The following is a 25,061-nucleotide window of genomic DNA, read 5'->3' as shown; positions in this document are numbered from 1 at the left end:
CTCCCTTGCTTGTGGCGAAGCCACAGTCTAGCACTTTATTTGTATGCTGTATGCCTTTCCCTACCCTTCTTCTTTTTAGATATTGGGTTTTGGGGAAAGGACTGGGTTTCTACAGTGTACAGTTGTAGAGCTCCTAGGACATTTTGCATGCTGTTGTGATACAAATGATAATCAGAGTTGGTTAATATGTATTTATAAAGGTTGGTTCCACTGTCCGTTACCCAACCTGACAGCTCAAAACTCCATTTGACTTCAAAAGCAGCAGGAGCAAACAAAGGCATTTTACATCTTGTTGCAAAGTTTGTCATCCCATCACTGTAATGAAAGCAGGAAGATTCTTCATTCTCCCCAAATGAAAAGTTTCCAAATATCAATATTTATAAGGTTTTAAAAGAAACTATGAACCACAGCAGCTCTTTGCCCAGTTCAATTGAGTTTTAAATGACAGATGTGTCAGCCAGAGTTGTAAAAGTGACCAAGATTACAGATCTCAGAGATCAAATGAAGTCCAGTAGGTTTAGATGTCTTAAAATCTAATTATGAGCCAAGATAATAAAAGCAACAAAACATAAATAATTGGAGGTAGAGTGTTACAAAAATTATTATTGTCTATCTTTGCCCTTTATTAAATGCCGCACTGTGACAGCTCTTTAATCTCCAGCTTCCCATTATGCAGAGCTGAACAGTCCAGCTTCAGCACCAAGCTCAGAGAAACAGAGCCCCCTGGCACAGCAACACAGCCCGATGGCTCAGCAGAGTCCAGTAGCACAGCAGAGCCCTGTAGCACACCACAGTCCTGTAGCACAACCACCACTTCCACAACCTCTCCAGTTACAAGGACATGACAACAGGTAAGAGCAGCTGCTCCCCATTCTGCTTCCTTTAGGTACAGTTTGAGACCTGATCCAATCGAGCTTCTCTCTGTTTCTAACTACTGTGACCTATCATGTTACCTGTTGCCAATATTCGAGTGGCAACATTTATAAAACATAAATTGTGGGTGGGATGAAACTGAAAAGTGTCGTTCACCTACATGTGTGAGAGATGTCGGTCTACACAAGGATCAAAACTTTCCCGAAACAGGGAGCGCTGTGTTAAAACTTCAGATTCTCAGAACTATTTACTGGCATGATATTTTTTGCCAGAGAACTAAATTATGTTCCAGTATCTCTTGCTCATAACTTCACTGCTAATAAACTTCATTTTTATGTTCCTGACATTTGCGAAACACATTTATGTCAAGTATGCTCTTGGTGAAATGGCCTTCTTTTTAGCCCTCACACCTACCTCCATGTCTTCTGCATGATAAAGCACAGTTGTCAATACAATATTTTTCAGTTCGACAACAGATTTTATCTACAGCAAATTGATTTTTCCCCAGCTGATTTCTCTCAATACATGTATTTTTGTGTGTATACAACTTAGTTTATCTGTGAATGAAATGATACAGTGTATTACTTAGTGAGCTGAGAGGGAATCTAAAGTGTTGTGACCAGCTACATTAAGACCAGAATGTATTTGAAATACATTTAGGTTGTGGAATAATACAATAGTTCTTACATTATGTGATTTTCCATCAACATTCTTTTGTCATTGGATTAATTTGGGGCTTGTCAAATAAAACTGATTACACTGTCGGTCTTTATGCTAAATGTGACCGAGTAATGTACCTCAGCCAGACCATGACCCATAAACAATAAATGCCAGTGCCAGAGTCTCTGCATTTTATTGTAGATCAGGTTCTATGCCCTGTAAATCACCTGTGCTTAATGCACAAATCCTATTTACTAGGGCTGTCAAACAATTAAAAAAATTAATCGTGATTAATCACGAGATTAAAAAAAATTGTGATTAATGGCAGTTTTAATTGCACTGTTAAACAATAATAGAATACCATTAATTTAAAGATTTTAGATGTTTTCTACATTTTCAAATATGTTGATTTCAATTACAGCACAGAATACAAAGTGTACAGTGTTCACTTTATATTATTATTTTTATTACAAATATAAATCGTATTTTTCAATTCAACTCATGCAAGTACTGTAGTGCAATCTCTTTTTTGTGAAAGTGCAATTTAAAGATGTAGATTTTTTTACATAACTGCACTGAAAAATAAAGCAATGTAAAACTTTAGAGTCTGCAAGTCCACTCAGTCCTACTTCCATGCTGATGACAGACGCATGGAAGCATGTCCTCTGGAATGGTGGTAGAAGCATGAAGGGGCATACGAATGTTTGACATGTAAATACCTTGCAATGCTGACTACAAAAGTGCCATGCGAACACCTGTTCTCACTTCAGGTGACATTGTAAATAAGAAGTGGGCAGTATTATCTCCTGTAAATATAAACAAACTTGTTTGTCTTAATGATTGGCTGAACATGAAGTAGGACTGAGTGGACTTGTAGGCGCTAAAGTTTTACAGTGTTTTGTTTATGTATGTAGTTATGTCACAAAAAAATCTACATCTGTAAGTTGCACTTTCACTAAAGAGTTTGTACTGTAGTTCTTATATGAGATGAATTGAAAAATACTATTTCTTTTATATATCTTTTTTACAGTGCAAATATTTGTAATCAAAAATAATAATATAAAGTGAGCCCTGTACACTTTGTATTCTGTGTTGTAACTGAAATCAATACATTTGAAAATGTAGAAAAACAGTCAAAAATATTTTGAATAAATTTAAACTGGTATTCTGTTATTGTTTAACAGTGTGATTAAAACTATAATTAATCATGATCACTTGAGTTAACTGTGATTAATTGACAGCCCTAATATGTACTTATCCAAAATGCCTTTCTCCTCCATTTCTACCAGTGTCACCAATATAGATATTTCTTGGGAGTAATGGATGGGTTTTAAATTCTGGTCCCCAGTCATCTCCTGCACTCCCGGGACACTGGGTCTCATGTAGCTGGGGAGTCTTTCCTCTCTCTTATGCACACAGTGCATGAGATGGTGCTGCCAAGAGTTCATAGAATCATAGAATATCAAGGTTGGAAGGGACCTCAGGAGGTCATCTAGTCCAACCCCCTGCTCAAAGCAGGACCAATCCCCAATTTTTGCCCCAGATCTCTAAATGGCCCCCTCAAGGATTGAACTCACAACCCTGGGTTTAGCAGGTCAATGCTCAAACCACTGAGCTAACCCCCCCCGAGTTGAGTTCTCAGCAGACTCCCCTGTGCTACACCACACAGGAAAAGACAGCCCATGTGCCAGATTGCAAGGGCAGTCCGTGAATTTTGGCCCTGATACCCATACATTCAGTGGCATTGCAACCATGCAGCGGGAGTGGCACTCCAGACCGTACTGTTTGAGTGACCTGCCATACTGATTTAATTCAGGGCCACTGTTTAAAAAGGGGTCAAGCCATGCCCCCCTCCCAGCTCCATGGCCATTTTGAGCAAGTGCAAAAACATGGAGTAAGCAGCGATGATTGCACCCCCACAGTCGCGCACTGACTTATACAGTTTTTCAAGTTCCTTTTCCTTACATTTCATTAGACACTTGCCTGACAGTGCCAGCTCCAGAAAGATGCATGCTTCTCTTCAAGTAATAACTGTAGAACCCAATCCTAAAAATGCTTTTCAAACCCCATCAGAAGTCCCATTGACCAGCACAATACTCGATAATAAATGTTTGCAAGATTGGGACCTTAGTTTGTGACATATAAACTATAAAGTTCTTAAAGGATGGCCTGTCCACTATGTGACTGAATATCCAGTAAGGTATATGCATTAACACACCTATTTACATATTCAACAAGAAATAGTATTGTTACAACTTGTGTATAGCATAGCATCATCCTCTGGAATACCGATATGCCAGTATATTGTGAATTTGTGTTAAGTTGTCCAGTGTTTCAGAAATAATTCTGTTATTATTAGCTGACATTGGGTAGTATTTTACCCATTTTTAATATTACAATTTGTTTATATAGTCATTCACCAGAAAAAGTTGTTGTTCTGTATCAGTCAGTCAAAATACTAAGTCATATTTAATATTTTAAAAAGACAAACAATAAATTTACTTTTCTTATTAAACAGACTCAATATTACAATAAGCCTAGATTCTCTATGTCCTTGTAACATGGAATCACTATACTAAAGAAGCAAAGAAGAAAAGAAGCTTTGATATAAAAAAGCAGATCCCATTATGAATACTTTGTGCATGTTTTAATAGTATATGTGTCAGGTCTATGTTTGCAATCTCTATGAAAATAATTCAAGTTTCAAATCATTTTCCCTCTTATCTCTGTTTGGAAATAGAGCTAGGAATGGCTAGTTTACAGAAATGTATACTGTAGCAATAAAGCATATACATTGCAGCCTAAGACAAAGCCATCTAACATATTATGCAAGTTATTTCCAGGGAGAAATGAACAAAGACAGAAAACAATGCTCGCATTAATTTGCATAACTAAGCATTTTCCTTGAAAACCAAGTACAGATTCCCTTTTCATGGTGTGAGTATTATTACTAGGTACACTGAAGCTTTATTAGAGCAGAGCCTGAAATACACATCAGACAAAAAAGACTGTTAGGATCTTCTTTCAACTAGTTAGCAATTAAAACAATATTTATATAGTATTAAGTCCTTATTAACCAAATTCTGTTTCCTTCATTCATAAATGTGCAGCACATTCTAGATCTGCATTTAAATCATAGAATGGCTTACTCGGAATTGCTACTATAAGATCTTGCAGGATACTACATCAACGATTTCTTTCTATTAGCCAGATTATATCTGATACAAAGAAAATGTCCATTTCTGAATTTGAGAGCTCACCAAAAAAAAAAAAAAAGCTTTTACATTAGTAAAATATAGAGGCTGTAAACCTCTGAATCTCTTCAATATTTTAAATCCTTAGTTAGTCTACTGCACTCTGAGTTCTGGAAAAGCAATACACAAATTCAGTCTTTTGCTTTGTATTATATTTTCTTGTGTGACATTTGGTCTTTGGGTTAGACAAGGTACATCAGAGTCAGGACTCCTGGAGTCTGTTCCTGTTACTGCCATTTAGGGCCCTGATCCCACTGAGGTCTATGGGGAAATTATACTGTACTGCCTTGGTCAAGTCACTTACGGCCAAATTTTCAAAAGTAATCTCTAATTTAAGATACCTCAATTTTTGCCTTGGAAAGCTCATCTCAGCTGCACCATTTGCCTCTCAGTGAAGCCCAGTTTGACACAATTTTACAGCTGTTCAGTTGCTTTTTATCTCTCAGTATTGCATTTAATGCCTTTCTGCAAATTCTTTGAGCATTGTTCAGCTTTCTGAAATTTTAAAGAACTAAAATAATCATTCTAACTTACTCAGTTATAGGTCAGAAGTAAAAGCAAGACAGGATGTGAAACCCGACATCCGACAACCTCCATTTACTGACTACAGGCAGCCTTCAGCGGACTATAGACAGCCTCCGTTAGACTACAGGCATCCTCCAGTAGTGGATTACCAGCAGCCACCACCTCTGGACTACAGACAGCCACCTTTAATAGATTACAGACAACATTCTCCTGACACCAGGCAATATCCTCTGTCAGATTACAGGCAGCCCCAGGTACAAAGTGAAATAATCACAGCTCTGAAAACAGGGTTTTTATATGGACCTGAACATTTGTATTCTGATTCCAATTTTTTTTTGAAGAAATTAATTCCAACTTCATTCATACCTGTAAAGTGCTTTATTTTTACACTAAAATAACACTATTTATAATACTGTTGTTACAGCTGCAAGTCGACTATTTGTTATGTTTTGGAGAGTTCAAACAATGATGAGAAAATGCACTTTCCAGAACATTATTCTTCTCCAGCCACTGTATACCAGCAGCATAAATAGTCTCTTACCACGGGCTGTGCTTTAAAGGCACAATCCAGCCCTAAATCAATAAACTCTGGCTGTATCCAGGTCACATGGAATTTCTACATAAATTATCATCTTTCTGTCACTGTAGCAGACATACCTTATTTATAATCAGAAAAATTACAAATATCTCTATGACTTTGAGTCTGAAAAGGAAACTTCTCCTTTTTCAGAAGATCAATCTTGTATATGTTTGGACTTGATGTGAAATAATCTATGTGAGCAGAAACGATCTATACACAAATTAGCCAGATGTCTCTTTTTACACAGAGCCCAGTCTTGCAATGCTTATTCCCAGAAGTAAGCCTTATGTTTGATTTGAATGGGAATGTTCTCATGAGTGGTGTTTACTAATGGGTGTCAGGATTGAAGGATCTGGTGCAAATTTGGGTTATAAAATCTCCCCCTTTCCTTGCCTAAGGGATGAAAAAGCAGATGTCAGAAAGTTTATTAAATCAAGAGGCACATGGTCTAAGTTTCAAGAAGTCCTCATGAAGACCACATTCCTAGGTCAACCCCCTATAGAGTTCACTTCTAGGGCCATATTTTCAAAGCAGGCACACATGCTGTTTCCATGTAAATATGTACATACCTGTTTGTGTAAAAATATATATTTCAAATGACTTCTTTGTACAAGCATATTGGATAATTCCACATTCAAACATATGTTCAAAGGGATTGGTTGTGTTTTTTTCCTTAATGTGCACAAATCCATTCACATAATTAATTTGTTTTTACTCTCTGTGTCTATACAGGATTTTGATTATTTCACTGTTGACATGGAGAAGGGAGCCAAAGGGTTTGGATTTAGTATTCGAGGAGGAAGGGAGTACAAAATGGATTTGTATGTGCTGAGGTTAGCAGAAGATGGGCCAGCAATAAGAAATGGAAGGATGAGGGTGAGTAATTTAACTCTTCTGAAACAGCTCCATAACGTAAATTCTAAGGGATATATTTTTTTCAGAAGATTTTGTGCACTGCATGTAAGAAATAGTTATATTTTGTGACAAGATCAGATAGAAATCGTATAATACTTGTCCAGAGAAGGACAAACACTTTTATATTGTTAAATGGCCTAACAAGAGCTGAAGAAATTACATTAAATAGACAGTAGGTCTAGGTAATTTATTTGTGGATTGGATATGTCATTTTTGATTGCTTTTGTCATAAACATACAGCTACAGGTAGCATAAAATCCCTCCTTTACCTGTAAAGGGTTAAGAAGCTCAGATAACCTGGTTGGCACCTGACCAAAAGGACCAATAAGGGGAGAAGGTACTTTCAAATCTGTGGGGGAAGGTTTTTGTTTTGTGTTTCTTTGTGTTCTCTCCGGGACAGCGAGGAACCAGGGCAGGGAAACTACATCTCCTATGACCTTGAGGAAGTCACTTCACTTCTGTCTCACCTCAAATTGTTTCACCCACTTCAATTCTAATATCTTTGGTCAGGGACTAACTTTCACTATTTGTTTGTATATCACCTAGTACAATGGAGCTCCAAACTCAGTTGAAGCTTCTAGGTGTTGTTATAATATAAATAATAATAAAAACCACAGCAGTGCACTGAGTGTGACAAAATTGCAAAGTTAATTTAGGAAATTCCACATGACTTTAAAAACGTGTTATATATAAGAAAAATAAGTGGATCAAAATATGTGCTTTGGGTCTGTCCAGCTGTTGTAGTGAAGAGTTTATCTGAAGAGTAGGTATAAACTCATCTACACTTGCACTTTAATACATAACAATTCATTGAGTGCACAAAAAAGTGTGGGGAAAGGCAACCATGACAGTACAGTTAGACCAAGAATCAGCACAAACTTTTCCTTAAAATATAAAACAAATGCCTACTAGTTGCTCCAATATTTAATTATAAAGATGGGAAATGGAAAAATAGTGCTACGCTAGAAAGAGAATGGCTTGTTGTAATGCTGCAGTTCTGAATGAAATTCTGCCCTCACTTGCATCCCATGCAACCGGAACAAGTCTACTTTCTGTCTTGAAAGAATACGGCAGTCTAACCATGCTAATACAAAGTTAAAGGTGAAAAATTTCATCACACAAGTCAGGATTTTCAGAAATTTTGTTATGGTCCGTGTGTCACTGTTAGCTAGCACACTTTGCACATACAGTTTGTAAGACTCGATTTGGTCCTGGAGTATGCATAAGCCACAAAGCCCGTGCATTGTGAGCTTTCCTGAAGAGGAGCTACGGAAACACAGGCCACCCAACAACTTCCCTTCCACTAGGAACCTAAAGCCAGCCAGCACTGCCCAATAAATGAGAACCACTGCCTAGCTATATATAGAGTATGTAATATATGTAATATAGAGTATGTAATGTAGGTGTGAGTTAACATTTACTTTAGAATCGTATATTTTAATGTTTTTACTTGTGTTTTCATTTGTTCCTTTATTGCTGTATTATCATAGTTCATTGTACTTAATAAAAAGTCATAACCAGGATATATGATATTAGCCAAGGTGTAACTAATGGTGAGGAAAGCAGTAGAGCTCTTCCTTTACAGTCAACTCTGGAAGTCATATAGTTTAGGGCATATGACCGAGATTACAGAGCCATGAAGGATGGTGCCTTTAGAGAAGCATCATTACAGATAATTTCCTTTATTTAGCCAAAGATCTGACCAGTAAAATTATATGCATAATTTGAATAGAATAATCTCACGAGTATAAAATAGACCTTATAGTCACTGAGTGAATACTACTATATCCATTTTAAACAAGTAAGGACAGTAAGCCAGTTCATGGCTCTTTTCAGTCTCATTGGGAAATATTTTATAATATTCCATGAAAAATACTAATTTCTTTTCTAAAATAAATATTAAAATGTATCTAATTTTTTAGTTGTTATACAAAGCCAACTATCATGGTTACCGGGCACGCCATGTCTTAGACCCCTTTTTGTCCTTTGCAAGTGCACTCATTTGGGGACCTCTTTGGGTGGAACCATGCTAGACCAGATCTCTGGGCTACATTCCACCACCACCACCCTCCGCTTACCAACCATGTTAACCCCACAGGCTCAGCTGAGTTTGGCAACTGTAAGCCCTTTATCTCTGGGGACCAGTGACCAGCTGATTAAAGTGACTCAAAAACAGCTTCTTCAAAACAAATTTGTTTGCCAAAAGGAAGATAGCATCCAGGAAAATGGGTTTAAACAACAAAGAGTCCTACAGAGAGACAGGGGGGGTGAGGAAATGTCTTTTATTGGACCAACCTTCTATTGGTGAGATAAACAAGCTTTTGAGCTTACACAGAGCTCTTCTTCAGGAAGCTTAAAAGCTTGTCTCTCTCACCAACAGAAGTTGGTCCAATAAAAAATATTACCTTATCCACCTCGTCTCGCTAATATCCCGAGATCAACACAGCTACAACACTGCATACAAAGAGTCCTGTACACCTATCCTTACCAAAGCTTAACCTCTCTATTCAGAGCTCAGCTAAGGACAGTTTATTCCCATCTCTGGGTTGTGGGCGTCAGCCTTCTTGCTGCAGGACCTGCGTTTCTCTATCTGCCAGCGCCTTCTCTCCAGCTGCTGCTACTGACAGCCCACTTAGCACCCACTTCTTCCCTATGCCAGCATCTTTATGGTTTAGGATTCCCTTTGGTCCTAGGCTTTCAGTCTCGAGAAGAGTAAACCATGTCAGCCTGCTGGAAGCCAGGCAGGGGCATTTACCAATTAATAGCTCTGCGCATCGTTCCCTTAAAGAGCTTTATCTGTCATTTTCCTCTTTGCTTCCCCTTTAACAACCTCCTTGGGTTTAACTCCTGGCGGTAAGGCAGGATAATAGCAAAGATAAATTGAGGTTCATACGATACTTTTAAAAAATAATATGCATAACTGTGTCATTCGCCACACCAATCAAGTCAAGAAAGGAGAAGTTAAGGCTGGATATGCCATTGTGAAGAATATGTTAAGATACAATTGACCGTGTTAGGGATTGAGGCCTGCTCTACACGTAAAAATTTTACCAGTATAACTGTGTCAGATAGGCGTGAGATTTTTATCATTATATTTATTCAAAAGTCCCTGGGTGGGTGCAGTTATACTGGTATAACAGTGACTTAGGGCTTGGCTACACTTGCAAGTTAGAGTGCATTAAATCGGCCCCAGGCACCCTAACTCCTGAGGTGTCCCCATTGGCAAGGCACGTAGAGCGCCTAGACTCTGCAGCTGGAGCGCTCCTGGTAATCCACCTCCATGAGAAGCATAACGCTTGCTGCGCCCCGGCTGAAATGCCCGGGTGTCAGTGTGGACAACATGTTGCATTACTGCGCTGTGATTGGCCTCCGGAAACGTCCCATAATCCCCTGAAGTCAAGTGACCACTCTTGTCATTGTTTTGAACTCGGTGGCAGGCATGCGGATATCCGCTTTCAAAGCTCCGTTTCTGACAGCCGGCTGCTTATCTGCTCCGGGACAAAGCAACCATTACTGTGGAATGCTGCTGCTGTGAGTGGGGGTGTGTGGGGTGGGGAGAGGGGTCTGCTGCTGTCTGAACTTACAAGCCCAGGGAGGCAGTGGGGGGCCAGGAGTAATGGGAAGGGGGGCCAGGGGAAGCAGCAGGGCACAGGGGCTATGGGGGTGGGTGGGAATAGAAGTGCAGATCCCCTGAAATTGTGACAATGATATTTTCTTTATTTTTTCTAAAGGTTCTAATCCAGCAAAGTACTTACACATGCTTAAGTCCAAGCACTTGAGAGTTCCATGGATTTCAATGGGACAACTTACATGCTTATAACTGAGCATTTGCTTAAGAGTTTGCTGAATTGGGACCTTAATGTCAGAATATATTATGATAAATAAAAAGAACTGGAAAGAACTATTAAACTTTGTAATGTTAATAGAAAAAGAGGGGCAGTTGTGAAACTTCAATCCCAATTCAAGTTCCTAAACTTGAGATCCAAACCCAAGCCACTTCACAAGAGCACTGAGAGTTGGAGTTCTGAACTGGCCCATCATAAAAATAAACCTGAGCTGTGAAGTTGAAATCCGGATCTAGATCTGATCGTCCTCATGTTTCTGAGTTGTCTGGATTCTGTGTCCTAGTCTTGGGTCCATATCTAGTTAAAATTGAATTGTAGAGAGAAAATGGAATTGTAGGTAAGCTCAGAAACGTGACTTGAACATCCCTGTTAACTGGGTTGGGCACAGGAGATGGAGCACAGAAATCTGTTTTAATTTACTTTCCAAAACACTATCCTCCTGCCATGAAATCTGTTTGTACAGGTTTGCTAACGATGCCCCATAGTCATCATTCTGTGGTATTATAGATACCAGAGGAGTCAGGTGCCAGAAGAGACATTATAGCCACCACAGGGGTTAGCAAGAGATTTCTGGTACTTCTGATGCCTAAGAGAGCCAGTGTCTCCCTATAAACCCAGAAGAGAGAGTGGATTCAAATGGAGAGGAAAAATAATTTTATACGGTTAAATTAGAGCTGATTCCTGATATAATTATTGGGTGCTGATATTATCACAAGAGCTCTAAAAGATCATATCAAAGGATTGGTTTGCAAATATCTCTGTTCTTCAAATCAGTGATTCTCAACCTTTCCAGACTGCTGTACGCCTTTCAGGAGTCTGATTTCAGCCCCTGGAGGCGGGGCTTCGGCTTCAGCTTCAGTGTGTATCCTGGCTTCGCAGAGCCCCTGCTTGCCACCTCCTAATGCTGGCCCTGCATATGCAACCCCCCTAAATTCATCCCATGACCTCCCCCTGGGGGCCACCACTCCAGATTGAGAAACACTGATATAGTATATAGAGCAGTATAAGTTAGTTATTATCTAAATGAAATTTTAATTTGTACTGACTTCACTAGTGCTTTTTATGGAGCCTGTTTAGGCAAATATCTAGATAAGTTGAGGTATCCCCTGGAAGACCTCTGCATATCCCCAAGGGTACCCGTGCCCCTGGTTGAGAACCACTGCTTCAAACTGATATAATACACCCATGCAATACAGAGCTTCTTCGTGTGTAGCTGTCTTTTAGAAGTCTCCAGGTGCTATTACATAGTATTGTAAAACATAACATCAAAAGTAGCTCTAGAAATCAAAACTGCTTTGTCTCCTGAGTACCTGCCATGAACCCCACTGCATACCACCAGAACCTTTAAATTGTGCCCCCGCCACTATCAGCAGTTACCAGTCACTTCTTCCCAGATCCTTCTCAGCAGTGCTGCTGCCAAGCCAGTTATCCCCCATTCTCTGTTTGTTCATTTGGGCTTTCTTCCCTAGGTGTAGCACCTAATATTTGTCTTTGTTGAATTTCATTTTGCTGTCTACAGCCCAGTTCTCCAATGTATCAAAATACCTTTGAATTTTAGCTCTATCCTCCAAGGGTTGGCAACCCTCCCCACCCACCTCCCCAGCTTTGTGTCATCTGCAAATTTGATCAATATGCTCTCTAGACCTACATCCAGGTCATTAATAAAGATATTAATTAACACTGGCTCCAGAACAGATCCCTGTAGAACCCCACTCAAGACCTCCTTCCAATCTGACCTCATTTCATTAATAGTTACTCATTGTTTGCGGTTGTTAAATCAATTATGTATCCACTTAATGGTAGTTCTGCCAAACCAGCATTTCTCCAGCTTACTTATCAGAATGTCATGTGGGACTGTACCAAAAGCTCTGCTAAAGTCCAGGTATATTATGTCCACCACATTCCCCCTCTATCCACCAAACCAGTTACCCAGACAAAGAAAGAAATCAAGCTGGTTTGGCATGATTTGTTCTTAGTAAATTCATGCTGGTTGCTAGTGATTACCTCTTCATCCTCCAGGTATTCGCAAATTGAATGTTTTATACATTGCTCTAACAGCTTCCCAGGTACTGCGGTCAGGCTCACAGGTCTACAGTTCCTCAGCTTTTCCTTTTTATCATTTTTTAAATGGGCACTATGCTAGCCCTTCTCAAGTCTTACGAGACCTCTCCTGTCATCCAGGAGTTTGCAAATATTATTGCCAATGGCTCTGAGATTTCTTCAGCCAATTCTTTTAGCACTCTGGGGTGAATAGCATCAGGCCCCGCTGACTTGAATTCATTCTCATTAGTCAGAAGATATCTGACGCGTTCTTTACTTATCATGATCTTCATCTCTTCCCCTTATTGTCTGTGGTAACTTCGCTAGTTGTCCGGTCACATGTTACTTTTTGTGAGAAAACTGAAGCAAAGTAGGCATTGAGCAGTTCTGTCTCCTGTTACCAGCTCACCTTCTCCAGCGGGCCCACACCATCCCTGATCTTTTTTTTTCGTCTGACATATTTGTAGAACCCCTTCTTGTTGTCTCTAACATTTCTTGCCAGCTGTAACTCATTATTTACCTTGGCTTTTCTGATTTTGTCTCTACATGCTCAAGCTATTTCCATATATACTTCCTTGGTGACATGTCCCTCCTTTCATTCCCTGGATGTATCCCTTTTGGGTTGTAGATCGCTAAAAAGCTCCTTGTGCAGCCATAGTGGCCTCCTGTGGCTCTTCTTATCTTTCCTCTGCATTGGAATAGTTCGCTGTTGAGTCTCTAATACTGTATTACATCTTTTAGGAACTGCCAGCCCTCTTCAAATCTTTTTCTTCCTAATTGGTCTTTCCATGGGACCTTTCCTACTATTCCTCTGCGTTGGTTTAAATCTGAAGTCCAGTGTCCTTGTTTTGCTATTCTCATGTCCTTCTTTCCTTGGGATCTTGAATTGTGTCAGACCATGATCACTTCCTCCCAAGTTCCCAACCACATTCACGTTCGCAACTAATTTATCCCTATTGGCAACACCAATTCCGAAATGGATGACCCCCCTAATTATTTCCAAAACTTTCTGAATTAAAAAGTTGCCCCCTCTACATGCTAAGAACCTGCAGGACATAATATGTTTTTCTGTAATAGTGTTCCAACAGCTATTAGGGAAGTGACAATCCTCCATTAATACTAGTTCATATGTGTTAGCTAATCTTGTTACCTGCTTGTAGAATGCCTCATCCACTTCCTTGTCATGATTTGGTGGTCTATAATAGACCCCCACCGTAGATTCGCTACTGTTCTTTTCCCTTAGAATCCTCACCCAGAGACTCTCAATAGGTCTCTGCTTACTTCCTTTTGGACCTTGGAGCAAGTGTATACATTCTTGACGTACAGCACAATGCCTCTTCTTTTTTTCCCTTACCTGTCCTTCTGGAACAAGCTATATCCCTCAGTGCTGGTACTCCCATCATGGGAGTTGTCTCACCAAGTCTGCAATGCAAATTAAGTCATGACTTTCTTCATATACCATGACTTCCAGTTCATCCTGCTTGTTCCCCAAACTCCTTGCATTGGTATGCAGGCATCAAAGATGTTTTGCAGACTGCCCTGTTGCTTTTCTTCTTGCCTCTTTAACGCATTTGTGATTTCCAGTCCCTTCTCAAGAATTTAGCCCTTTCCCCTTGACTTCCTTACTTGAGGCTAGATGCGCATTGGCCAGATTTTTGTCACTATGCCCCATAAGACCTAGTTTAACGCTCACCTTATCACATTAGCTGTATGATGTACAAAGATGATCTTCCCGATATTTGATATATGGAGCCCATCCCAGCACAGTAATCCTCTTTCCTGGAATATTATATCTGCAGAATCCAAAATCTTTGAAACAAAATCTAAGAAATTAGGAAAATCACTCTAAATAAAGAATGTGGATATAACCATCTACTGCAAAGGATAATAAACACAAAAGAATAGCTTACCAGGGAATATAATTGAAGCAAAAAATGTAAATTAATTACAGATGCCTAGATTTTGAGAGAGGAGACAATAGAAAAGAATGGAGAAAAGATAGTAAGGGGAAACCCAAAAAAGAAAGGGAGGCATATGACGCTTCTTTGAATTATAAACAGAAGTAATTTTAACTATACAAAATTAAAAATACTTTCAAACTGCACTACCAGTATCCATCAACCCATAAATCATTGGAGGGAAAATGGTGATCCACTGGGGTTGCATTTTAACTGGTGTATTCTGCAGTCTTAGGTGATGTAGACTCACCTTTTTTATAGTCAGACAAATGGTGAGTCTGAGGTTACTAAACCTCCCTAACAGCTGCACTACAATATTTAATGTTCTGGATGATGAAGATGACAAGGAGTATGCATCCGATGAAGTGAGCTGTAGCTCACGAAAGTTTATGCTCAAATAAATTGGTTAGTCTCTAAGGTGCCACAAGTACTCCTTTTCTTTTTGCGAATACAGACTAACACGGCTGTTACTCTGAAACATGACAAGGAGACTTACCCTGTCAGCTTGCTCCTCTTTCTGCCAATCCTGCCAAAGTCAGTCCCAACCCCTGCCCCTGTAGGAAGTGGACTCCGTGCTTGTAGAAGGGAAAAGCAAGGGACATGTGAGAAGAGGATGGACACTCTCTGCTATCATCCCCCTGCAGATATGCGGGGATTTTCTGGTAGAAAATATTTCTGACCCAGACAATAATATTTCAAGCAAGTTATCCCTTCATGTTCAGAATAACCTTTACTTTAGATGTCATGTTTCTTGAGTAGCTGCTGGGGAAGCTGCTGGGAGCTCAGCTGTGTTGTCATGAGCAAGGCTGCGGCAAGTGATCCCATGAGCAAGTGTAGTGAACCCAACCTCCACACTATTCAGCAACTATAACTATTTGCATTCCTATGGGTGGGTCTCATCCTCTGCTTACTCAGAATGCAAGCGCAGAAAAAAACCCACATAAATAGGAACAATAGGAGAAAATCTTCACAAGGTGAACCTCCAGGCGCTTCCTCTCACCTGTGCAGATATTTTCTGGGTAGAGGACAATCTGGCCCTGTGTCTCTGAAATCAAAGCAAGGAAAAGAGGTGTGGGAAATGGAAAAAAGAACGGGAAAAACATTGTCAAAGTTGAGGGCTTGCAAAGCATGAAAAGTGCAACAAGCTCCAGGACCTGTGTTGGAGTCTATTCAGCAAATACATAAGAAAAGAAAACAGAGTGAAGAAGGTGAAAAAACACTACAAAGTTTAGGAGGATGTGAAAATCCTACACAGGTGAGGTCAGTGGCTGGGTCAATTGACTCCATGGCAATAAATAAACTGAGAAAGATGAGTGTACAAGGCTGATGGACCCGAAAGCATTAGCAATGAGATGTGAGACATTCACTTATGAAAGATACACTAAGAACACAGAGGAGATGAAACAATTTAAAGTACTGTCTGGAAGAGGGGGAAAGTAATGTAACTGAACTCAACAAGTGGCAAGATATCAAAGGCTCCGTGTTGTCTCTAAAGTATATTCACCCTCATATTCTTTGTTCCCAGTCCTGCACCATGCTATGTACTTTTGAAGCACTCAGCACTTTACAAGACTGAAGTGCAGAGCTGGTCAAAAAATGGTGTTTACTTCCCTGCAGAAAATTGCAACTTTTTGGCAAAAAAAGTCTAAAACCGAAAACAGAAAATTTCAATTAAAAATTGCTGCTATGGTGCCTTATGCCCCTATTCCCCTCTAGGGAACAGAATTCCAGACCGGATTACATTTGCCAAGATGCAACCCAGTCTCCCCTCCTACAGGGCATTATGGGAGATGTAATCTGGCTGGGGAATGCAACCCAGGTTGGAGAATGGAGGCATGAGGTACACAAACTGCAACTCCCAGGAGCACCTGTTCATCATTTCTGAATTGAAATGTTTGTGTTTGGGACGTTCTGCTTTTTGATGAAGATTCAAAGCTCTCCATAGAAAGTGGACACTTTTTGCAAAAATGTTCATTTAATTGAAAGCTCAATTTTCTATTGAAAAAAACTGTTTCAACAGAACATTTTCAACCAGCCGTAGTAGAAGTCGCCTTTTTGCTTTCCACTTGCCTGCGACTGTTGTTTATAACAGCTGCTGTATTTGCTTAGACATACATTGAATTACCTGTGCCAAAATCTATAAAACACAATAAATTTACTCCAGATTTACGGCAATGTAACTGAAAGCAGAAAATGATGTCATGTATCTGACCCATTGCTTTGTAAATCCTTTTGACATACATTTAGTATGAAAGATACTATAGAAAACCAAATTTTATAATAAAAGCAAAAATTGTGTGAGGAGAGCAGCTGAAAGTTTGCCAGTGCTCTTCAGTGGCTGTGTTGATGCTATTAAAATGTTTGAAATAGTAATTCTCCCCTCCCATTTTAGTAATTTCCCCTCTCTCCCATTTTACTGAATGTCTGGATTTGATTTTGGATTACTGAAATCTGCAGATTCGTGGAAGTGCCTTAGTCTTTGTTATGGCAAGAATGTCCCTCGTGCACAGCAATAGACCACATGGCCTAGTGGATAGTGCAGTAGACTGGGACTCAGGAGACCTGGGTTTTACGCATGATGTTGTCACCAGCATCCTTGGACAAGTCCCTTCACGCTCAATTTCCCCATCTGTAAAATGGGGATAACACTTTCCTGCTTTGTATAGCACTTGGAGATGCTACATAAGAACTAGTTATTATTTGTTTCTATCTGTGTTTCACTTGCTGTTTTTTAAATTTTGTATTATACTGTGCTACGTGGCTTACATTATACCTTGATGTGCATCGTCTGTTTCTCTTTATAAATTACCCACATAGAAAGCAGTTTTTAATGATTTTCAGAACCATCATGACAAAGAAATACACTAAGACAGCACATTCTTTAGTTGCTGTCATTATCTAGTGATTTGCAATCTACCCTAGTGGTACAAACCAACATTTAGCTGCCCTTTCCCTCTGAATTGTCAGTCCTCATGGGGCACTTTCATTCAAATGCCAATTCCTTACTTCATCCATCACTATCCAGCTATACTTGTAGAGAGGTTGGGGTGTGATTGATCAGAATTCTGGGAATTAAGTTGGGATATTCAAGCATATTAGCTGCATGCCAGCCGAGAGCACAGTGAATCAGCATGCTATTTTAGTACAAATGGCAATACCCAAGGAAGTTTGTATTGACACATAGACAAAAATTTGACCAACTGTATTGTGTATATACAGCAAAGAAATGTAAAATGAGTTTCTTTAGGATAGTAAATATATTTCAGCAGTAAGAAGGCTTAATAAATTGTGAGATTTAACCACAAGTGAGAGATAAGACAGTATCATTCTCAAAAGCTGAATACATTTTATAGAGATCATTTGTGGAAAAGTAAAGAGAAAAAATACTTCTTTCACAAATGTGATTAACTTGATTCTCTCAAAAATGTGTTCAGCTTCACTCATTACAAACATCTTTATAACTCTATGGCTAATAACAAAATCCTTGTAACCAGATAAGGAAAAGAATGTTGAGTTAATAATATCTGCTTAATATGGTTTAATGTACTATTTTACAAATAAAATGTCAGGCAGATACTGTACTTAAACCTGCATTTTCTAGGAGAATTATAAAGCTTTCCTGCTCCATGATGTGAATTAGTATAAACTTTAGGAAATTATGCATAACATGCAGAGCATTTTTAAAAATAGTGCTCAGGAAAGATGCCAAATAGCAGGCCTGATGACTGAAGTCCTCTGCCCTAGAACAGGTACAGCATAAGCAGCACCTCTACAAAATTTCTCACACTGCCTCAGTGTGAGAAATTTCTCACACATGCACTGAGTTGGAGGGATAACCTATAGGAGTGACCAGAGGGCTCTGTCTCCATACACATTCAGTGTTTGGCCTCTATGTAGTCTTTCTAACCATGGTTCTGATGATTATCTAGAGGGACCTAGAATGAGATGACCTGTCCATTGAAAACAGGATTGAGAACACCAGACAGTTATCAGAAAACTTTCATTTACTAGCACTTTTGTTGGTATAACTTACGTTGCTCAGGGGTGTAAAAAACCTGTCCTTCTGAGTGACCTAAGTTATACCAACAGAAGTGCCCGCGTGGATAGTGCTATGTTGGCAGGAGACACTCTGGTGTGCACATGGGAGAGCTTACAGAGGCGCCGCTGCATTGGTACAGCTGTGCTACTGTAAGGTCTCTAATGTAGCCATGGCCTAACAGTCTCTTCAGGTTTGGATACATGCCATGGAGGTGAAAGGCTCTAGTACATCCTACTAACAGTATATCATGTTACTCCATTAAAATAATTTTAAAAGTGTGTCCATTAAGCACAGTTAGAGAATGAACTAACCTTTCAACTTTGAAAGCCAAATTCGGCTTAGTTTATGGGCAGCAGTGCAATTTTGCCAGCAAAGTTGGAGAGTGCACGTAGACCGTCAGCATACCCTGAGCTGCCCTGGTCCTCTCCCAAGGCCCTTCAGCACTATGAGCCCCATCTCCTAACACCACCACCACGATCCATGAACACCTCAATCTTCCCAGACATTCATTCACTCATTCCTCCTTCCAATTTCCAGTTTCTCTTTACAAAATTCTCCTTGTCCCAACAATGTCCCTCCCCCCCATACACCTCATTACCCCTTCCAATTCTCCCCTCAGCCTTCACCCCAAGCTTGTGTTCCCCAAACTCCCTTTCCCCAAGATTTTTCCTCCCCTCACACTAGTTTGTGGTCCTCAATAGCTCCCTTCCCCTGTAACTGAACCTCTGTGTAGGTGAAAAGAGAGTAAAAGCTGGAGCTGTTGCTGGGTAGGGCGCTGAAACTCCATTTCTTTTTTGCAGCTAGCTCAGATCCCTCCCTGCCCCACTGGACTCCCTCTTATTATCTAATTATCTGCATATATTAACTTGTTGTGACCAAGCACAGAGCAGCTTCATGCCTGCCCTGAGGTAGAGCAATACCTAGTGCCCACTGTAACAGCTTTTTCTCTGCCACTTCAGTAGCTGATTGTCAGCAGAAGGAAGATGGAATTACTGCTTCTTAAGGCAGCAGCCTCAGATGCCCCACTTTGCTGCCTTCCTCTTTCCCTCCCTCTCAAGTGTCTGCTGAAAGACAGAGAGGGGAGGACACACGTCATCCATTCCTCCCAAAAGAGGACATTCATACTTATGTGAAATTATTCTGTGAAATTATTCTGAGGGGTTCAGTCCAGTCCAAATCATAATTTACACTGTAACTGGGTACATCTGATAATTTTGCTCAAATGTTTTTGATGCAGCAACAGCACCCTGCTGTGAGCAAGCTTGCACAGTGTCTGACTATTCCGTGCCGATCTCCAGGGAGTGAAATAAAGGCTTTCTTGTCTACACTCACTGAAAAAAAATCTATTCCAGAATAGCTATTCCAGTAAATTTCCAAGTGTAGACAAGCCCTTAGTCTTTCAGTTTCACTGAGAACAAATGTATGCAAAATACATAATATAAAAAACATGTTTCAATTGTAAAATATAATGCTCATATAAGTGTGGGCTGTTATTTTTCTGAGGATAATTAGTCTCTTTCAAGAGGTTTAATTATAAAATCCATTAATAAGATGGCAGACAGTAATGCCCTCTGCAAAAACTCATCAGGGGCTGCTTTTAACATTAGATTTCTTTGTTTAACATAGATTGAAAGCCTGCACATGCAATTACATTCATTTTTGTGCAGCAGGGAAACTGCACCTCTTTAATGACACAGACACATTTATTCAAGAATTGCATAGTAGCTGAGGCAAGTTTAAGGTAGGCTGGTGTGAGTAGTTTCAAAATATATAAAAACACAAACATCCTTTTTTGCCACATAGCAGCTATATACATTGTCTCCTTGTGTTGAACATGTTTAAAATTCTGATTGTATGTGCTGGTTGGCTTCTGTTCACAAGACAATTATTAATTACTTAAGTATAAAATAAGGATAGTTCAAAAAGTGTGTAACAAAAGTCACATGCTGGAGGCTCTTTATTCTAATGACTTAAGAAAGCATTACATTTTTATTTCTAATTAACCTATCAATAGTGATGTTGCTTAAATACTCCTTAGGAATATTATCTTCTCATTATTGCCAGAAAACTTGCTGCCCAATTTCATAGTTCAGTTGTTTTTATGCATGGGTGGAGAATCTGAATTAACTTGAACTGAAACAAACTTTTTTTTTAGGGACAACTCTCCCCCACACACACTTGTTTCGTAAGTACATTCAATAAATTAATATGCCATGGAAAAAATGAATAATGTTTATTTTTAAGCTTGCACATTATAGGAATACAATACAGTAGCATTTTATTCATTAATTTAATCATGTCAGTAGATAAATTAGTGGATTCTGATAGGTATTTATCTCGACTAGTACTAAAAATTCCGCCAGAGCTACATTTTTTTAAAAAAGAAACATCACATCAAATTAATGCTTGTGAAAGTTTCCAGATTCTTAGCCCTGGAGACTGCATTTCCACAGAATAAATACAGCACAGACAGCAGCCATGCAAGCTTCCCATAGTGACCTGCCAATGAGCTTCATGCTGAAGCGGGTGGGAATATTTTGAGGAAGGGGAAAATAACTCATTCATGCCTTGTCCTTTTAGTTGAGACTGCTAAGAAGGTTACAAATCACTGTTAGTGCCAATTGCAGGGGTGGTTATTGTGCTGCAATGCTTGCCTGCTGGGAACTGGAATGAGCCCACTAACTCATTTCACATAGGCCATCAAACAGCCATCAGATGGGCTGCTTTCATTATAACTGTGCATGCAGCTCCCGTGTAAAGCTGTTTTTAAAGAAAAAAATTGACGTAAAAGACTGGAAGCCACAATCTGTGGCTTTATGATGCTAAAATATTGAATTCCAAGGGCTTACATTCTCCAAACCCTGCATGCTATCTGTGCCTTTGAAAACTGGGAATTGGGGTGCAAGTGTTCTTGTGGGCTGCCATACAAAAATTACACCACATGACATGTTAGTACCAGACACTAATTCTCCAGACATTTGAGGTTCGGTTCAGCTAAGCATCCAATGAGGTGGGGATGTTTAGCTAAACCATTTAGGAACTATCCAGATCATTTTATACCCTCCTCACTTAACACCCCTCCTTTCTTCACAGGTCTCACATGACAAACACAGAAAATTACCCTTCCTTCTTCAGGCCCTGCCTCTCCCGCGGCCCTGAGAAGTCTTCTGACTTGAGATTCCTCCCTCTATGCACATCCTCTGTGGGTACCAAACTGGCCCAACCCTGCTCCTGCTGCTTGTTAGTAGGGCGGGACCAGCTTGCAGCACTCCATTTCCCCCATGTAATATCAACTTCTGGGGGCAGCCAGCCAGCCCACTGCCTCCTTACCTCTGCAACAGAACAACACCAGGTTCTTCCAGTCCCGGCTTGTGTAACTGCACACTAGTATGTTTACAGGCTGGGTTGGAGACGCCCAGGCTATACGAGGCTGGTGTGTTAAACAAGCCATTCTCACAACATAATTTAATTTGTGGACAAAGAAAGAATGCCGTCTAGTGTAAAAGCACAGGGGCCCAGATCCACAAAGGGACTTAGCTCAACTTAAGATTGTAGTGTACACATGCCCTAGGTTAGGTCAATTTACAGCCACCACAGTAATTATGGCAATGGCTGATAGCCACACTACCCTCGTTCTGTTTGTGTTGCACATCCTCACGAGGAGCGCTTCTACTGGCTGAAGAGGGGCAGTGTGAGGGTCTGAGAGCCAGGGCTGTTAGCTCCACACAGCTCCCCACCGGGAATCCAGCTGCCCCCCAGGGCAGGGCTTCTCACCTCCAGCAGGGAGATCCACGCCTGGAGGCCAGTCAGCTGCCATGCTCCCAGCGGGGAGCAGAGAGCCGGGTGGGAGGGGGCATGCCTCTGGTGGATGTGGAGTTATGATATCAGTGTAGTAGGGCTCTTCCATTGGCAGGAGTGAGGCAGTCGTGTGTACGCTGACATAAGCTGCCTTACATCGACCTAACTGTATAGTGCAGACAGTGATGAGCTGCCAAAATCTTAACAACAGGTTCCCTCCTCACCCCACGAGGCGGTCGTTGCCCACCCCTGCCCCCCGGGACTCCTGCCCCATCCAACCCTTCCGTGTTCCTTGACACACCCCCCCAGAACCCCTGCCCCATCCACCCTCCTCCCCTGTCCCCTGACTGCCCCCAGAACCGGGCAGGAGGGTCTCGTGGGCCACCGTAGTGGGTGCCCACTCCACCCCTAAGAGCCAGAGGCACCTGCTGGGGGGCAAGGTGGGGAGTCCCGGCGGTTCTTACCTGGGGCAGCTCCCAGGAAGCATCCAGCAGGTCTCTCTGGTTCCTAGGAGCAGGGGAGCATAGCTAGGTGGAGAGCAGAGGGAGCGGCCGTTCCCCCACTGATCACATCAAAAGTGGCGCCTTAGGCGCCGAATCCCTGGGTGCTCCGGGGCTGGAGCACCCATGGGGAAAATTGGTGGGTGCAGAGCACCCACCGGCAGCTTCCCGCCCAGCCCCAGCTCACCTCACCTCACCTCTGCTCCTCCCCTGAACGCGCCGCCCCGCTCTGCTTCTCCGTGCCCGCCACGCCCAGCTTCCCATGAATCAGCTGTTCAGCGGGAAGCCGGGGAGGGCTGAGAAGCAGGCCGTGGCTTCCCGCTCAGGCTGAGGGTGGCAGAGGTGAACTGGGGCGGGGCGCAGTTCCCTTGCGCACCCCCCACCCCTGGGTTACCTGCTGCGGTGCAGGCGGCCCTCCTCGCGCCCCTCCCGCGCCCGAGCTCACCTCTGCTCTGCCTCCTTGGGCCTGAGCAGGAAGCCGCCACTTGCTTCTCAGCCTGCCCCGGCTTCCTGGGCAAACAGCTGATTCGCGGGAAGCCTGGGCCGGTGGAGAAGCAGAGCGAGGCGGCGCATTCAGGGGAGGAGGCAGAGGCGGAGCGGAGGTGAGGTGAGCTGGGGTCAGGGGTGGGGCGGGGAGCTGCTGGTGGGTGCTCTGCACCCACCAAATTTTCCCCCTGGGTGCTCCAGCGCTGGAGCACCCATGGAGTTGGTGCTGAAGGCACCACCTTTGGCCGGTTAAATTTAGAAGCCCTCGCAGAACAACCAGTTCTAAAAGGGCTTCTAAATTTAACAACCGGTTCTAGCGAACCGGTGTGAACCGGCTCCAGCTCACCACTGAGTGCAGACCAGGCCTTAGGCATAGCAATGCTGATTGTCACAATGCCTAACTTGTAGGCGCCTAGAAAATCCAGTAGGCATGCTAAGAGGCAGCCTACCCAACTGGGCCCCATGGGTGAAATGGACGTTCCCTGGGTCATGGATCACTCTGGAGTTAGGCAGGAAATAGATGCCTGAGTGCCTTGAATGAGACATCAGTGCACATGCTCCGAGGCAGAAACTCTGGCAGCTAGGGAACTTCTACTGCAAAAACTTAGGCACTGACTGAGTTTAGGTGTTTTCAGTGTTAGGCGGCAGCCAAGCGGGAGTTTTGTGACTCAAAGTGGAGGCTAAAACTTGGACATAGGCACCTAAGCCTGGGAGTTAGATGCTTAAATACCTTTGTTGCTCTGCGCCAGAGTGACTAAATGTACAATGGCAGTGTTGGTACATTAACCTATAAACTTTGTATACGTTTTTAAGACATCCAAGTGGAAAAGGGTTGCTCTGTGGCCAGAGGTGAAAGTAAGCTGGTCCGGTCCGGCGTTCCAGCAGGAGCCAGTACGCCAGGCCAGACCGGACCGGACCGGCTTCCCTGGCTGTGATTTAACGGGCCCAGTTCTCCTGCCATTGCGAGGAGCCCCGGGCCCATTAAATCACCTCCGGAGCTCCATCAGTGGGGCTTAGGTGGCGCTTTAAAGGGCCCAGGGCTCCCCGCAGTGGCAGGACCGCTGGGAGCCCAGCTGCCGGAGCCAGGCTCAGGTGGGGATTTAAAGGGCCCAGAGCTCTGGCCGCTGCAGGGAGCCCAAGGCCCTTTAAAGCGCCACCGGAGCTCTGGCAGTGGGGCTCGGACGGGGCTCCCCGCAGTGGCCGGAGCACCAGGCCCTTTAAATCCCCACCTGAGCCCGGCTGCGGGAGCCCCGGGGCTCTGGCAGCCGTGCTCCAGCACGGATTTAAAATGCTCAGACCTCTATGGCAGCTGGGAGCCCCGGACCCTTTAATTCACCCCTGAGCCCCAGGGCTCCCAGCCGCCTCTGCAGAGGGGTGATTTAAAGGCCCCAGGGATCCCAGCCAGAGCCCCAGGGCCTTTAAATTGCCTCTTCTGGTTGAGGCCACACCCCCACTCAGGACTCCAGCGTACCAGTAAATCCTTTAAGTTACTTTCACCCCTGTCTGTGGCTGAGGTCTCATGCAATAGGCAGGAAAGGTGTATACCTTCCTGAGAGACAGCTGAGTTTTGCAGAAATGCCACTTTACA

The 25,061-nt window shown here is 42.1% G+C and overlaps 1 protein-coding gene across 15 annotated transcripts in view; it reads left to right on the top strand.

The window, feature by feature from the left end:
* MAGI2 (membrane associated guanylate kinase, WW and PDZ domain containing 2) overlaps nt 1-25,061 on the top strand; it is a 1,181,180-nt gene that overhangs the window by 1,115,681 nt on the left and 40,438 nt on the right. For 10 of the 15 annotated variants that reach the window (XM_073328600.2, XM_073328598.2, XM_073328606.2 and 7 more), the window contains 3 exons: nt 662-851; nt 5,326-5,566; nt 6,625-6,768. In XM_073328600.2, coding sequence (XP_073184701.1) covers nt 662-851; nt 5,326-5,566; nt 6,625-6,768 — 575 coding nt within the window. The remainder of the gene's footprint in view (nt 1-661; nt 852-5,325; nt 5,567-6,624; nt 6,769-25,061) is intronic. The other 5 variants (XM_073328601.2, XM_073328605.2, XM_073328617.2 and 2 more) reach the window with 1 other exon arrangement.

Source organism: Lepidochelys kempii, chromosome 1 (assembly GCF_965140285.1).
Source record: "Lepidochelys kempii isolate rLepKem1 chromosome 1, rLepKem1.hap1, whole genome shotgun sequence".
In the NCBI taxonomy this organism is placed as follows: domain Eukaryota; kingdom Metazoa; phylum Chordata; order Testudines; family Cheloniidae; genus Lepidochelys; species Lepidochelys kempii.
Note: the sequence above shows the minus strand (reverse complement) of the source record. Positions and strands in the feature narration are given on the sequence as shown.